Source organism: Pavona decussata, unplaced genomic scaffold (assembly GCF_977016875.1).
Source record: "Pavona decussata unplaced genomic scaffold, jaPavDecu1.1 SCAFFOLD_307, whole genome shotgun sequence".
Classification (NCBI taxonomy): domain Eukaryota; kingdom Metazoa; phylum Cnidaria; class Anthozoa; order Scleractinia; family Agariciidae; genus Pavona; species Pavona decussata.
Genome location: NW_028145700.1, coordinates 7,501 through 24,679, shown reverse-complemented (window position 1 = coordinate 24,679; position 17,179 = coordinate 7,501). Strand labels below are relative to the sequence as shown.

General features: G+C 40.0%; 1 protein-coding gene across 6 annotated transcripts in view; it reads left to right on the top strand.

Moving 5' to 3' along the window:
• Nucleotides 1-17,179, top strand: part of LOC146454223 (uncharacterized) — a 33,655-nt gene that overhangs the window by 13,673 nt on the left and 2,803 nt on the right. For 3 of the 6 annotated variants that reach the window (XM_085095688.1, XM_085095685.1, XM_085095684.1), the window contains 12 exons: nucleotides 3,270-3,460; nucleotides 4,100-4,195; nucleotides 4,832-6,462; nucleotides 8,449-8,712; nucleotides 9,912-10,420; nucleotides 11,414-11,453; nucleotides 11,931-12,080; nucleotides 12,499-12,887; nucleotides 13,379-13,478; nucleotides 14,492-14,517; nucleotides 15,451-15,620; nucleotides 16,432-17,179. The exon at nucleotides 16,432-17,179 is cut by the window's right edge and continues 232 nt beyond it. In XM_085095688.1, coding sequence (XP_084951814.1) covers nucleotides 3,270-3,460; nucleotides 4,100-4,195; nucleotides 4,832-6,462; nucleotides 8,449-8,712; nucleotides 9,912-10,420; nucleotides 11,414-11,453; nucleotides 11,931-12,080; nucleotides 12,499-12,887; nucleotides 13,379-13,478; nucleotides 14,492-14,517; nucleotides 15,451-15,620; nucleotides 16,432-17,179 — 4,314 coding nt within the window. The remainder of the gene's footprint in view (nucleotides 1-3,269; nucleotides 3,461-4,099; nucleotides 4,196-4,831; nucleotides 6,463-8,448; nucleotides 8,713-9,911; nucleotides 10,421-11,413; nucleotides 11,454-11,930; nucleotides 12,081-12,498; nucleotides 12,888-13,378; nucleotides 13,479-14,491; nucleotides 14,518-15,450; nucleotides 15,621-16,431) is intronic. The other 3 variants (XM_085095689.1, XM_085095687.1, XM_085095686.1) reach the window with 2 other exon arrangements.

The following is a 17,179-nucleotide window of genomic DNA, read 5'->3' as shown; positions in this document are numbered from 1 at the left end:
TGCGATGTAGGTATTGGCGTGAAAACTGCTCAATAGTTGCTTGCAATATGTAGTTATTTTGTTTTACAGTCGAACCAGGTCAAGCGTACCCCCCTAGATTCTATTAATGAATCTATTATTTGAAAATTGAACCCGTTAGTCGTTTCAAGTATTCAAATCAAAATTCGATTTCTGATTGGATTATACGAACAATGCATGAAACCAGAAAACCAGAAAGCCCGCCGGAAAACCCCGCTCAACCTATTCAGAGCGGAAATTCTTGATTTATAATTAATAGTGGATTTTCCAAAAAGCAGATTTCTCGTGATTTGCAGCAGTCAACGCGTACTGTCAAAGAAAATTCGCCATTTTCAATCGGGCACCGTGTAAGTTGGTCCTGTCGGGTAAGTTTAAACTCACTAATATAATGATCACTAAATGGACATTTTACGTTTATACACTGGCGTTTATTCCGTTAGTTATTAAAAAAATGAAAAAGGATTGGAAGCGTTTTATCATAATAAGCAGTTCCCTTTTTGAGGTATATGCAAATTAATTTAGCGAAAAGTATGCGAACTTACAGTAAAAGATGTTCATTTCAGTTGACCTTCGACAATGGCAATGACCTTCGGCACATGTGTTGCGCCATTCGTCGCGATATAATGAACAGTCTGGTGAAATGTATACCATACATGTACTTTTTCATGCTACAAGGTGGGTAATCCTATACATGAAAGATAAATTGGAATTTTTCAGCCCGACTCATTTGGAAGCGCTTGACTTTAAGCTTTTGCCATGACCAAATTTGCATAATGAATTATATGAACGTGTCAACAACATGCGGGAACAGTTTGAACGAACGAGCTGTTTCAAATGTACTGTAGTTTAAATTTTACAGGTTATTCTTTTTACTGTAAGTGCAGATCAATGTTCAAATTGAAAGCCAATAAGAATCGAATTTTAATTTGAACATTGATCCGCGCTAACAATGAGTGAATGAATGCATTCTTTGAAACGACTAATGGGTTCAATTTTCAAATAATCGATCCATTAATAGAGTCTAGGGGGGTACTCTTGACCTGGTTCGACTGTAATTGAAACAACATTATGGATAAGTTTTTTGTTAAAACGCTGAGCGCTTCTTTGCAGGAGAAAAAGAGATTGCGCTTTCCTGTACATGTAAATATTTCAGCGAAAGACAGGGCAAGAAAGTACTCCGAAGGAAAGTTTCATGTTGACAATGGTCTGTTGTTTTGCTCTTCATGCAACATAGTGGTTGATCATCTTCGATAGTTTGCGACCTTGAGGCTGAGTCACACAAGCGGAACATGGCAAAAAAAATGCGGGTGGGAAGCAACAAACGCTGACTTGACCAAAAATTAGCAATAACTGATTTTCAATAATTTGTAATGAGGCAACAAATGATTTATTTGAGCTGTTTCTTCGTTTCTCCATGCTCTAATTGCTTCTTGAACAGCAAAAAATGGATTGTGCTACTCTTAGACCTAATAAGACAAGGTTAAATTAGCTAAAATGAAATTGCATAATTTGCCGCATAATAGACCTTTCTTGCCGCATAATGAGACTTAAAAGTGCTGCATAATTTCCAAATTTTTTCGCACCCTATCAGAAGCCCTGATTTAAAGAAATTCCTTCTTAAAATTTTGAAAATGACTACTTTGCTGTCTCCCAGATTGAATCATGAGCCATAAAGGGCTTTACAACTCAGTCATCTTATCCTGAGTTGACATCATGAATCCAGTTCTTGTTCTATAGTTATGTTCACTTTAACAACTTCTTCCCAAGTTTGCATCATGCATTCAGTTCTTGTTCTGTGTGTTCACTTGAAACCTCTTCCCTTGGGAAGAATGCAAGTTTAATGTGTACATTTTATTTGCTGAGTTTTGTTGCCAACAGTGGCTGAGTATGGAGAGCGAAAATTTGAGTAAGGCATGTTTTCTAAGTATATGACCATCACATTTGGAAAAGAGTAGTTATCAAACAACCTAGCTTCAAATATCAAACTAATTTGCTACCCACAATTTCCTTACACCTTTGAATTTTACAGTATGTATTATACAAAGTTAGAATAATTTTAAAAACTGCATTCCTTGTGTACAGTTGGCTATAGATTCCTACAAGTCATCTGATAGGCGGAATGCTAAACAGAATGACAAGATGTCCATACAGAAATGCTTCACACTAGGGCTGTTTTTGTATACAGACCTTGTCAAACATTGGTGTATTCCACAAATGACAGTAAAGGTCGATTTCCACTGTCGCGTAAATTTTACGTGCGTACTGACGTAAATTTAGCTGGCTTTACGTACTAAATAAAATAAGAAGGGATGTTTGAGCCGCGTGCGTAAATGCAAAAAGTTGAACAACGCTCAACTTTTTACATTTACGCAAGCCGTTCATACCTCGCTTCTTACTTTTTTACGTACGTATAGCCAGCTAAATTTACGTCTGTACGCAAGTAAAATTTACCCGACAGTGGAAATCCACCTTAATGCTTAGCTTCAAGTATCCAGTAGACTTGTTAGAGCAGGAGATGTACATGTCGTTGACTGAAATGATCACAACTTTCACACCTTTCTTTTTCTATTGCTGTAACAGTTAATTTCATATGCTCAACATCATTGTCGTCGTCATAACCAGCATCATCACTGTGTTTGTCGTTGTCGTCAGCATCATCATCGTCATTTCTTTCTCCTTGTGGACAAGAAGGCAGCATGCCCACCATCTCCAAGTTGCTCTTTTGGCTGCAGCATCTGCTGCTTCTGCCAAGATTCTTTGGCCTTTCGCTCTCTCCCTTATTCAAGTTTTCTTTCCATGCACATGGCTTCTTTATCTTTTTCTCTACAAACTTTGTCATAACTTATGAGAGAGATTTAGAATCACGTTAACAGCAAACGTGAGATTCGTGTTTGTTTATGTTTTCCTGAAAAAATGAGTACACAGATGAGAATAGTGCAAAACAACTTTGTCCTTTCCCACTTTTGCAAAACTGCTCAGTTTTACTGAGAAACTGAAAACAGCGAGCGGCAAATGAAGGATAAACGTGGTCACAGGGTAATTTCTGCCATTTGCCGTAATTGTAATTCTAAATCTCTCTCTTATGAGAATGCATGTTCTTGTGCAGGCACATGGTGAGTCATAGAATTGAATAAGTCTTTTGATTTTCAAACCAGCCCAACTCCATCCCAAGTTTTTGATCTTCTACTAGACCACTCACATTCACATAACCCTTGTAACTAGAATGTTTTCTCTCTTGGATTGTGATCTAGAAGTTGACCATGATGCCGGTCGACAAGTTGGAACATGAAAGGGAAGTACAGGAAAGGAGGGAAAGACGGCAGCTCATGGCATCTGCTAGAGCTGAAAGAGCTCGTAAGAGGAGCGCTGAGATCAGTCCTGTGCCTCCAGTAGTACCTATGAAACGAAAGGATGGCAGAGGAAGGAAAGGACGAACACAAGAGTAAGATATTCGTAATTGTTTACTCTTTCAGACTGTTTAAGTACAAATTTGGCAAATTTACACGTGGAAAAAGAGAGGGAAATGATCAGCTCTACAGATAAATACTGATCAAAGCTGAAACGGGCAGCTCCGCCTATCGAAGTGTAGCCTCTCACGCAGACGCTCTTTTGGCTCGTCACGCAATCATTCCTGCCCAACAAGACGAACCAAAAGAGCGTCTGCAAGGGAGGTTAATCAAAGTCAAACTTTTGGAAAATACCTGTCCTGAAAGGAAAGTTGCCTCTTAGTTTTGGTAAATGGAAGGAGTTAGCAGACAACACACCTACTAGCTGTTTTCTTTTAAGAATAAGTTATTCGTTGAGTTGAGTTTATGTCCTTGATTTTTTTTTTGTCCTGTAATGGCGGCTGATGGTGAATACATGCACTATAGGGTGACTCGTGAATAATTTAGGTTTTTGATTAAATTCTGGTTAAATTGATATAAAGTTTACGACCCACTGACTGAATGACAGAAACCCCACATTGTGATAACTTGTTCATTGCGCATGCGCGCATTCACAAGTTAAAAAGGACTAATATAGATTTTGGAATTGTCCCTAAGGGAGTCATTGATTTGGAATGGTTTCTGTATTTCAACAGCAGAGATGAATTTGGAACAGCTAGTGAGTCCAGTGTATCAAGTCCATCTGGTGAAGTGCCTGAAGTTGACGAAGTGTTACAGGATTCTGAAAAAATGTAAGCTTTGGACAGCTTCTCAAAAATGGAGGACATTTTTGATGTAATTAAATAATAGTTGCCAAAAAGTCTTGACATTAAGAAACAAGTTATAGTTTTTGAAAACAACACACCACTTTTACAGTACAACGAACTCAACCGGGGCCACCGAAAAAAACCAACACTTTGAAATGTTCTTGTTTTTGATTGGTTTACAAACTACCAAAGCCAGACTCCTTTGTTGTAAACGTGACCTGTGATTGGCTGATCAATGTTTGGTGACCCCGGTTGAGTTTGTTGCACTGTAATTTTGAAGTCATTGTTTGGTTATTACAACAGACAAAATTTCTTCTTGTATTCTTGTTACTTTTTCAATGAATTTCTAATTACCTGTAGTGTTATATATTAGTTTCAAATTCAATTCTGTAACTTGTTATTGACAATGGTTGTTGTCATGGCCAAAAAGAATTGTTTATTTTTAAAATTGCAATGCCAGTTTTGAGATCAAGTGTTTTACATACAAATAACAATGTACAGATTACTTATCGTGTTATAATTATAATGGTTCCATACTGGTATTATTTTTTGTTCTTGTTTGTGTTTTTTTCCCATGGATTCAAGTCTGTAATTGCTGCTATTTTTGTGTTTTAATCCAAGGGATATAAAAGACAAAGAAAGTGAACCTTTAGCAGAACAGCACACAAGAGCTGTCGAATCAGTGTCTGAGGATGTTAAAGTAAATGATAATGAGAAGATTTCAGAAGAGGAAAATGTTACGGAAAGTGTGTTCACACATATAACAGAACAGACAACTCCTGTGGAGCTTAATCAAGAACATGATAGTTCGCTTGATTCTTTGTCTGAAATTGAAAAGGATGATATTTCAGTGTTAAAAACAGAGAAAAGCCATTCAAGTGAATCACATAGCAGTTATAAAACAGCTATGCCCTTCAAAGAGGAATTAAAGCTTGGAGACTCTCCTTGGAATGTAAATACTCAAGAGCACAATGAGTTAAGCATAGAAAATGAGGAGACGAGTAACTCCAGCGAGGGTAGTACTTTAAATGTAACAGAGAATACGAATATTGAACCAATGGAAGGTATGTCCAAAGGTACGGAGGAACAGGAAGGTAAGCCGGAAGCTGTTGTTGATGATCGCCGCAGTGAGGTAATAGATTTAAAACTGGAGTCTGAGAGCACTTTCCCTTCAATGGAGGAAAATGAATCTAGTAACGACACAAGCATCTGTGACTCTTATACTTCCTCGGAGCTGCATCAGGAGCAACGTGAATCTTTAGAAGTAGTCACTGTCACCCCAAAACTAGAAACAGATGCCACTGTGGATTCTAAACCTTCAGACACCATTATTCACAAAATGAAAACTTCAAAGGGCCCCAAGATAAAGAGGACTTTGTCTAGAGCTGAGCGACTGTCAAGGACTCGCAAAGCTAAGAGTGGATTGACATTGAAAGTGGGCTTCAAAGCTAGTCCTTTGAAAGTTAGTTTGCCCTCAAAACAAGCAGATACCCCTGGGGTTAGTATACCTCCTAAGGGAACTCCCCCAGTAAAAGGTAGTGTTAAGAGTGAGAAAACTGTGCAACGTCGAAGGAGCTCCAAGGGGAGTAGATCGTCTTCAATCAGTCCTCGAGGATACGGGTACTCTATGGCGTTTATGGATATAGAGAAACCTGGTGTTCCTGTGGCCAAAATAGAGCCTGAAACTCTGGAATCTATACCTGATAGTGGGTTAACTGATGCGTTAAAAATCTCTACTCAAAGTATAACTACTACTGCACCAAGTCCTACTAGTCCTGCAAGCTCTACAGGGACACCAACTGAAAATCTACCAGCTCCTAAAAAACAAACGTACCAAGCAAAGAAGTTTCGGCTGGATCAGATCACAGGGAAGTTGTCAGCACAGCGCCAGAGTGAGGCTCAAGCCGCGGCACATTCACCTTCTGCTTTTCAACTTGCCAAACATCATTCTTCCCCACCACCCCCTCCCCCACCCCTAAGCCCATCACCACCAGCAAAACCACCCCCACCCTACCCTAGAGAGTCATATCCCCCTCCTGGACCCCCACCGTTAATCTATTCACCCATGCCAGGTTCATGCTGCCCAACGCCGCACCATCAGCACATGTATGGACCTCACCCCAGCCATGGAATGCACCTGCCGGGAGGTCATATGCACCCCCACCCGGAGTACCCACCTCCATCATCAGGGTACATGCTGTACACTCATGGAATGCATTACCCTCCTCCACCGGGACCCTGCATAGGACAGTGTAAGTCATTTTGATCACCTAGAGTAGTAATGGCATGTAATGTGTGAGAAGACATTCATTCAATCTTTTCTTGTTGATGCAATATAAAAAGTTCTATAAGACAAACTATCAATATCAAAAGATACATGGCTTTCATGTGACACGCCTTCAATCAGTAATTGACTGTTGTGCGGCCATTTCACAAGGAGAATTATGTGTTGTGTTTGATAGTCTTACATAGGTTGCGTAAGGAGATGTATAGTCTCTTCTTGTAACATGGTCATTTCCAAAAAGTATTTTTATCTGTGTTTACATTGTAGCATTATGATTCTGTTCCACTACATGCACTTGTCTCAGCAAGAAATCATCAGAACAATACAAGATGTTGCATCTGTTGTGGTTTAATCTTTTTTATGGTTTAACGTTTTTCAAACCAGTCTGATTTGTATTGTCCTTTGTGTAGTATTCATTACCATACTCCGAGACAAAGGGGAATAAAAATCAAACTGATTTGAAAATTTTCAAACCCCCAAAAAATCTTTTTATAAGTAAAACGGCAACCTTGCTAGTGGACATGTCTGTTGGTGACTGTTTGCTCGTTCCCTGTTGCCAATAGCAACTGTATCTTTTTACTTTAATTTAATCTCTGCTCTTGTAATGTGTAGAGGTGAAACAGATGTACGGCCATTGAAAAATTGTATAATGTTACAGCAGTAATCAGTTCATAGATAATGTCTGTATTGTATCCAAGTTGGGCTGTGTTTACTGTGGATAGTTGAATTGAGCCAAGAAATTGGTGTCCATTCTAGTTTGATGTCAAGGCAGAGACCTTTTTTATGCAGCTGTCTCAATATGTTTCATAGTAGTAGTCAGCATTAGGATAATAGGAGTAGCAGGCAGGGAGGGTAAGTCGAAAGGGGTCTTGGGGAAAGTCAGCGTGAACTACACCTTTTGCTGTTCATTTATGCAAAATATACATTCATTTACGCCAACAGTTGAAACTATACGGCAAATATACGTTCATTAGCACTTCCATGAACTTCATTAACGCGAACGAACTTTCAATAACGCTACTTGCATATGTATTAACATTCAATAGCATCAACGGATGAACAATTGCACCTTTGGACAATCATTAGCACCAATAGAAAATCAATTGCACAGTATGACAATCAACTGCGTATTAACCCTTTCCCGCCCAAGAGTGCCATATGGCACAAGACGCAATTATGAGCTCAGTATTTGGTCAATTTGTGTGAAATTTGCACAACCAAAAGATCTTGGAAAGATCTACAAATTGAAGGCATAAAATCATGCCCCCCTCCTATATGAGACTTGATTTACCACCCTTCAAACTTTTGGATTTTTTTTCCTTTGTACGTTAAGGGTCCAGCTGATATCTTACAACAAGCAATGTACTGAGAGCTGTACATTAAGCTATAGTTTATTTAGGGGGATACCCAATATGTACAACAAATAGGAAAATTTTCAATGTTTTTCTTCTTTCGTTTTGGACTTTTCTCACTCTAATAAGTGACCTCCTCTATCTCTGTTGGTGTGATTTATAGCACACCCCAGAAAATACCTTTTAAATGGTATATCACACGTGGTCTCCCAGTTCATACATGTAGTTAGCGATTAAGAAAAATTCGACATTTCCCTACGGGCGGGAAAGGGTTAAAGACATACAATAATGGAATTTACATAGAGACGCACAATCGATTGCACCTTCATACAATCATTTATTCGAAATGGTAGTTAGGACATTTCAAGGCTTTTGCCTGATGAAAAAAAATCATGAGAGTTCAAGGCTTGGAAAACAGTAGCCCAGGTTGTGCATGCCCATCCCCCTCCCCCACAAATCTTAGGCAAACATGACAATTCCTAGGGTATCCAAGACGGCTGATAGTCAAATGTCTTGCTTCTCCTGATGTCGCTTTTGGTTTTAAGTTTGGTCTTTTACTCTTTGCAAGATAAATATCATTTATTACTATTGTTTTTCTATAGGTTCTTGCTCTGCTGGTGTGAGGCAGCCTGTATACCACCCTCTCCCCCCTGGGGCACCCCCACCTCCCCCTCCCAGCCATGACAGTGCACTAGCCCAGTTGATGCAGTGTGAACAGAGGATCTTGCATGGTGCACCTGGAATGCCTCATTTCAGAGAGGCGGCTCCTCCAGGGCCATGGGTGACTCACAGACATGGGCCCCCACCCACACAGCCCTTCATACCAGTGGGCCGACATCCTGAGGAACGTTGGCACGCTCATGAAGGTGGGTGGTACAGAATCTGAAAGGATAATAACCTATTGGAAATTGTGTGGCAGACATTGTGAAACAAATGACTTTCTGCTTTCACATGGTGTCTGTGGACAATAAATATTATTATGATGTAGAGTTTGTCTTGACGCTCGTGATTGCTGATCTTGTGTGCTTCTTGAAACATTCTGGTTATAAATCTTTGTTTTGCCGTAGAAGGCTCTCTAGACTTGAGTAGATGCGAAGTTTGAATTACCATGTTGTTCACTGTGAACAATGTGTGAGTGTGTCTGGGTATAGTCTTGGGTATAGTAACAATCTGCAAAATGTGTTCCACCAAATTAAAGGTCTGGGAAAACGTGTGTGTTAAGGTTGCCCTATACCTTCAGAGGTGTCTCGCGTCCAAGTGATGTAGCGCGTCCGGTTTAAACTGAAGATACCTGAACCCTCTTATCAAATTAAAGCTTATAGAGTTGGCTATCAAACTAAACCAAGAATTTTGAAATAAAATGAATTGCCGAATTTTTAGCACTGTTTTCTCGATTCAATTTTTTCACTTGGAGGAGCCTTCTTCAAAGAGCTAAAACTCAAAAGGAATTTGTTTGTTTTCCTTCAAATTTGGACAGTAGCTAGTTTAACATATAAACCACAAAAACGTGTCTGCAAATTTTTTCTTTCAAAATATTTTTTCTCAGAGCTCATGATTTTTGTATGATCTCTCCACATTTCTTTCATCCCATTTCGAAAATGCTCTATAACTTTTCATTGCGATTGAATATGGCAAAACGCAGACACTTTTCTTTAGCGCTTTGGGTCCGGAAACTGAGGAGCAAATTAAATTAGCGAAAAACAAAATTCGCTTTGACTTGTAGCTTTAAAAAGGTGATTGGGACACTCGCATTTAGAGGTCCTGAAAAATTTGACAATTCATTTTATTTCATAATTCTTGGTATAGTTTGATAGCCAGCTCTATAAGCTTTAATTTGATGTCGGGGTTTAGGTATCTACAGTTTAAACTGGATGCACTACATCACCTAAACGCAAGACCCCTCTGATGGTATAGGGTAACCTTGAGTAAGAAATATCATCTCTCTATTATTATATTGTGATTGTTTGATTGTGTAGTTGCTGTACATGTAGTTTGATGTGACTCACAAATTACTCCTTGTGAAACGTCTATCATACCAGAGTTGCATGTATATATCTCTTCACAGAGCGAGCTCTGCAGGCACCTCCTGTTTCCCAAGCTCCCCCTCCACCATCTAGCATCAGTCCCACATCAGAGAGTGGAAAAAACGCAAGCAGGCGTTCCCGTAAAAGTGAAAGGCCACTTCCAACAAAAGCATTGCCTGCATCAGCACTCCCAGTCACAGAAGCTCCATCAGCTGCAAAGACACATCCAGAGGGTTCCTCCACTGCAGCAGACAAAGAAACTGCACAGCAAAGTGAGGGTGAAATCGCAAAAGGGGCAGCGCCAAAACCTAAAATTTCAGACTTGAGCACAAAAGATGTGCCTAAAAATAAGCTAGAGAGTGAATCAAACTCTGTCGCTCCAATTAGTCAAGCGCAAACTGTTTCTAATCAGAAAGAAGCAAACGTGACTTCATCAGCCGGTGTTAGTGGAGGTGGAACGTCAACTGTAGTGTCTACTGTAGGGGCGGTACCTGGAACACCGGGTCAGGATAGCATGATCAGTCTCTCAAGCCTCCTGCCTGTCAACAAGGTGGGTTAGTTAGGACAGTCATATCTGTAAACCCTGATATCAACATGCCAATTCTCCTCTGTGGTCTTCATATGTTTTACATGTTTGTAGTTAAGAGAAGTTGTTTTAGTATTAAGACGATTTGGTGGCTATTTCCTTCACTCTTATGACCTGCTGGTCACTAACTGATCTCCTTGAAGAGGACCTTTCGTCCTGGCCCCAGTTGTTCAAAAGGTGGATAATTTTATCCACTGGATAGTTTGCTATCTAGCAGATAAAATGTGTACAAGATTTTCCTGGTAGTCCTATAATTCGTGAATAGAGTAGAAGCATATGTCAAATTTAAGTATGGGATTGTGTGGAAAACTTGCCAAAGCATTAGTTGGAGTACATTTGCTCCTCTGGATGGCGACTTATCCACTGGATAAAGTTATCCGCTCTTTAAACAACTGGGGCCTGGTGGATAAATGGCAGGCTTAAAACTTAACATCACTCATCACATTCAAAGCCTGGCAGTATGCAGGATGTTTGTCCAATGAACCTAGTTTAATGGCCTTGGCTCCCACAAGTCTTCCGTAGCTCAGTGGTAGAGCATCCAAACTAGTAATCCGAAGTTCAAAGGTTTGACTCTGTTGGGAGAACTCACATTTCCTTTTTCTGAGTATCCGTGTACCAGTGACTGAAAAAGTACTTCTGTTGATGTATTAATTTTTGTTGCTGTTCAGTCATTTTCAAACACAATCAGCCATCTTCACTACAATTTCCTGCTTTAATAGCTGTCTGCCAGCCAGTAATGATAGCCCTGAATGTATGCTGCCTTCAAAATAAAGTATTGTGTATTTCAGCACTCTATTCTCACATGTTCAAAATCTGAAGTTGGTTGAAAGCTGAATTTCATATAACATTGTTTGTAACTGTTTTTCTTTCTTGTGGCTTGTTTGATGATGATGATGATGATGATGATGATGATGATGATGATGATGATGATGATGATGATGATGATGATGGCAAAAGGATTCTGTCCCCTTTCAGAGTCGCAAAGGCAAAGAACTAGGTATGTTTATGCCTTTCCTTTACATGTATACATCACATTTTTTACAGTGATTGTATTGCAGTTGAAATACTCTCTTAGAGTGTATCTATGAAGTCATTTCAGTTCCTGCAAGTGTGATTTCATATTCTATAACCTTGTTCCTGGACAAAGACTTAAAAAATTCAAAATTGAACATGCCCCAAACTAATTGGATACATTTATGGCTTATTGTGCCAGGTAAATTGAAAATTGTACAAGTTTCTTGGACAATGTGATTGTATGTTTCTCCTCATATTTATTTCTCAACTGAAATGGCTTTTTAGGATACCGAAATGCTTTTCTTTGTTTTTGAATTCTGATGGAATTGGCATTAGGAAATTGTGGTCACTGTTGTGCCAACCTAGCCTGCACCAAAGACCAAATTAACCGTTGCGTCTGCGGCACAGGCTGTGCCAACTTGTCATGTGTAATTTTAATTTTTGATGTGGTTGATTTTAGCTCCTAAGGAACTGATTATTGAGATTGATCATAATAAATACAAATGCAAAGTGCCTGGCTGTGACAAGTCTTTCCGTAAGGAGAGTGGCCTTGAATACCACATCAAATACTACCATGAACAACAAGCTGGAATAAAGAGAAAGAAGTCTGGTATGAAAAAAAACGTCTTTTAGAGTGTACATTAATCTGTTAGGAAGCAAGTTGTAAAGGCCTCCTGGTCTTGTAGTAAAGCAGGTTAAACCCTGGTTCAGTTAGTCAATCAATGGGCAAGGAAGTTAGTCAGTGAGACAGTTGAATCTGTCAATCTGACATTCAGTCAGTCAGTCAGTCAGTCAGTCAATCAGTTAGCCTGTCAGGTCAGTATCAGTCAGTCAGCCAGTGTTAGTCAGTCCGTCCATCAGTCAGTCAGTCGGTCAGTCAGTCAGTCAGTCAGTCAGTCAGTACCAGTCAGTCAGCCAGTGTTAGTCAGTCCGTCCATTAGACAGTCAGTCAGTCAGTCAGTCAGTCAGTCAATAAACAATGTAAATCAACCTTGTTCTCACAGTTAATGTCATTCCATTTTCTGCAGTCTCAGTCAGATCAGACTCTACCCCTGAAACATCTCCCGAGCTTGGAAGCCGTCGTGCGCCCAAGCGTCGCATACACAGGTCCTCTGCTCCAGCACAGCTAACAACCAGCATCCAGCCGACCAGTCCAGCCAGTGTGAGTGAACCAGCGATCACACCCAGCGAAACAATAGAGCCAGAACCGTCTGAGTTGATGAGATCCGTGAGTATGGACTCTGAACCTTCAGTGAACCAGGATATTGATCTTGAGATTGAGGGGGGTGGGGTGGAACTGGAGAGTATTGACCCTGGGATGGTGGAGGCGATGGAAGTGGAGGAAGAAGAGGACGTCAATGGAGACGTGATACGGTGTCTGTGTAATGAGATTGAGGAAGGAGGGTTCATGATTCAGGTACTTACTGGCTCTTTCTTGTCAGTACACAGCTTTATTTCTAATATCAAAGAACAAATTCTCCTATCTTGGCCCCATACTTTTCTTATAAAATTACTGAGGAGAAGTTCATTAAATTGTCAAGAGAATTCACCTTGGGTGATCCTAGCCTTAATTCTCTTGACCTCAGAGGTTGAATAGGCATTGATATTACAAGGAGAACTTTGATGCTGATCCCTGTTAGGAGCCTTAGAGGGTTAATTGTGTGCTTGTGGGGGAGTCTTCAGTCTTGCTTTGCTAACCAAAAAAAGTACTTCGGTTTGTTACCTGAGTGATCAACTGAAAACTGAAATTGAATTGAAATACGTGAAATATCGTATTATGTGAACTGTAGGTGAAAAATTTCATCCAAACTATGTACTTCTCAGTACAATATTTGGTCACACTTAAACATGTCACGTTGTAACTGATTTGCAAGCAGTTTTTTGATGTGTTATCTCTTTTGTTCATAGTGTGAACAGTGCCTTACATGGCAGCACAGTGAATGTGTGGGTCTCAGTGAGCAGACAGTACCACCTAATTACCTGTGTTATGTGTGCAGTAATCCAAGAGGTAATCAAATACTTGACTTATACTCGTTTCTGTCCTTATTACAGTCCCTAGATGTATCCTAAGTATTGGTTCTTAACATTAGCCAATGAATGCTACACAGCAATGGCCTATTGTTAAAGGGACAGTGTCACCGATATTTAGTGTGCCTTTAAATAACCAAAAAACGCATTGGTATCAATGGAAATGTTAAAATAATGGTTCAGTAATGTTACTAATTATCCTACAAGTATACATAACCTTGTATTTGTTATCTTTTGCTGCGGATGACTTGGATGGAAGTGGATTACAACTTGAAAAAATTGGCCGTTTTTTTAAAGTTCTTCCTGTGTATTTTGGAGAAATTGCTTAAAACTTATTTATAGTGGAGAAATCAGTTAATATTTCCCTCCCTGTGCCCTACGAAATATTTCATGTTAAAGAAATGGTTCTATGTTAAATATTTGAGTAGCTTTGATCAAAATGGAGCAAAATCTCCGTGACAGTGCCTCTTTAAGAAACAATACTTAGGATATACATCTTAACCTCGTAATTAGCTGTATATTTTTTTCATTTCCTGTCACGTTGTAATTAGTTACATTGTGTTTGCCCCACATTTTTCTCCACATTTGCGCTTGTGCTTTCATCGTGTTCATTATCACTTCACATAAAGCTCTTGTGTTTGTGCTTGACTCGCTAGTGAAAACCAGGCTTTTCTTGTGTTTGTGCTTATGTCGCACCGGTTCACGCACAGACACTTATCGCACAGTGGGAATCAGACTTAAATCTGTCAACAGTTTTTTCGCAGAGAAGTAGATTTGGATAAAGAGACTTGTTACTTGTAGCATGCAGAGCTGTCGTTAAAGTCCTTAACGCGTATAACAGCTTTTTACTCAGTTTCCAAATGGACTTCATCTCCCCAGATTGTAGTTCTTGGTTTCAGAATTGCTTCGGTTGAAATCGTTATGTGAGACAAAAACTGCTAAAAAGCAGGAAATGTTCGTGTACAACTACTAACTGGTCTTAATTTTTATCAGGTTTACGTAGAAGTGCAAAATACAAGGTAAGTTGTGTTGTCTTGTGATCTATTGACTGTTATTGTATACAGAGCCGTTGGATATGAGCAATGGCATGTTCTTATTGCTTCTCTTGTACAAATCTGTCAGTTGTTGGTTGTTTTTTGCGTGTGTATGGGGGGGGGGGGGGGGGTGGGGGGAGTGCATAGTTCCCAGCAGAAGCAATCCATCGTGTGGAAAAAGATGGCGATTGATACATAAACCCATAATTCATAGCGTTCGAATACCCAAAAAACGCTCATAAAAACGCACAGAAAACTTCTAAAAACTTCAAACCTAGCACACACAATGTTGTTAGTACGGGGATGAATTTGGCCAAAAGTATGGCTTTCTGTGAGCCTAATGACTGTGTTAGATTCGCACGGTATTGTGGTTAATTGTACAGACGCCATCTTTTTCTATACGGTGGATTGGAGCAATGACAGTGTGGTCGAGATTAAAATGAACTCCAAAATCAGAATTTCCCTGGAGAACTTTATTTTGTAAGTAATGACTCCCTATGTATAAAACACTAAGCACTCTCACTGCTGCCGTTCTTGCTCTCTCAATAGAGGTAACGTTTAAAACACGAGCAGCAGAAGTGTTTTATCGGGATTTAAAACCACGAGGCGCAGTCGAGTGGTTTTAGACCCGATAAAACACGTGCTGCGAGTTTTTTGAACGGCTTCAAAAACATTCCTGAAAAGCGTGTGTCAAAAGAGTTCATAACAATGATGCTTTTGTGAACGTTGGAAATTAGCATACGAGAAAAACATTAAACACCGCATACTAATAAGGAGGAGGTTTTATCGGGTTTTAAAACCCTTGCACGTGATGTTTTATCCATGACCATGTGATAGCTCAATGGGCTTATGAATTATTAATGAGTATTTATAATAAGAGCTAGCTGTTTACTGAGTTTCATTTTGACCCTCCCACAGAATGATTTTGATTGGTTTAGACGGGGTACACTGGCATGCATGCCATTTGTGTCCATAGAAGAGCCAGAGTATACCGCTGAGCTGAATCAGGCCACGCATGGCCTGATGGGTGACTTACATGACGTCAGCAACTGCCTCAGAAGCTTGAAGCTTAAATTTGAGTTGCTCAGGTAAAGTTTCTACAGTACAGTGCAACCCTGATATAACAAAAATCCAAGGGACTGCGATGTTATGACTGTTGGGGACTCGTTAACCCTTTGACTCAAGAGTGATCAATATGTAATTTCTCGTTACAATGTCAATACATTATCAAGAAGACAGTCAATGAGAATAAAGAAAATCATCTACTTCTGGATATTGTCTGATGAAACACCAAATTCGTTATAATGGGGTTCACTACCAAGATGAGAACTAACATTGAAAGGAAGGTATGGCAGTCAGTAAGGAGAATTCACACTAATCTTTGTAGTGAACCCCATTATAACGAATTTGTGGCAAGACTACAGAGGAAACCTCGATTAAACGAAGTGCCAAGGGACGAGGGAAATTGGATCGTTACATCGAGGGTTCTTTATATCGAGTTTCTTTTCCGGGCTGGAGAATATCGTTCGTTTTACCGAGGACTTCGTTATATAGAGATTCGTTAAATCGAGTTTCCACTTTACCAAAATCCTCGTTGTATCGGGGTTTGGTTGATATTTAATTCAACAATAATATTGAGATGTTGACAGAAATGAGGGGTAAAGATGTTCAAGCTTCGCAGATGTCACTTTAGTGTGTATAGTAGTCTTTTAGGATGGAATATGACAGATTAAGAGAGAACGATCTTTAAATTTTACGGATTGTCGCTGTATATTTTTCAATTTCCCAGTCATTTTACATCCATTCCGCAAAATCGCTGTAACTTTTCATTAACGAAGGTGATTTTTCAATGAGGTTAATAAAGTCCAGACTGAGTGTTTTGTTTTGTTGTTACTGCAGGAACCCGTCTCACCCAGACTTGAAATATTGGCGCCCACCAAAGAAAAGTAATTTGACAGCAGCAGTGAACAATGCCGATGAATCCTCGGCCTTGCCTCCAACAAGTACAGACAATGTGGCGGAGAATTCTAAAACTTCCGCATTAAACGAGCAAGGAGAAAGAAGCAAGCCGGTTTCTGCGGAGAGTAACGGACACGCAGCTATCAACGGACATGCAGAGATGGGGGATACTACTGAGAATGGACTGATAAGAGTTAAGCAAGAAAGGCCCTCAACGCCACCCCTTGCTCTAGATGGCCCTGGGGACTCTAATAACAATATACAGGATAAAAAGGCCCCTCGGTCAACAAACACAGGTTCTATGTCGTTGTTAACAGTACCTGGGTCCTCAAGTGGAGACCATGGAACATTTGTTAGAAACACTGAATCTGGAGAATCTAACGAGGGGAGGTTAAACGTAGTGAAAAAAGAGGAACCATTATCTCCTATTCCTGCATTAGTTCCTGCAGGTGGACAAACAGCTTATTTGAAAAGCACTCCTTCAGTAGACCAGGACAAACCCGAGGCATCTCTCGACGCCAAAACCGACTCTACTCAGCTTTCTGGGAAGTCTTCAGGCGACAGACAGGAGACTGGGCAATCAGTTGACGTGAAATCCTCAGTGGGGTCCTCTGAGATTAAGCCAACACCCTCGGTAGGGTCCCCTAGGGCTGACTCTGCCGAGGTTAAGGTACCTTCTGGCCAATCG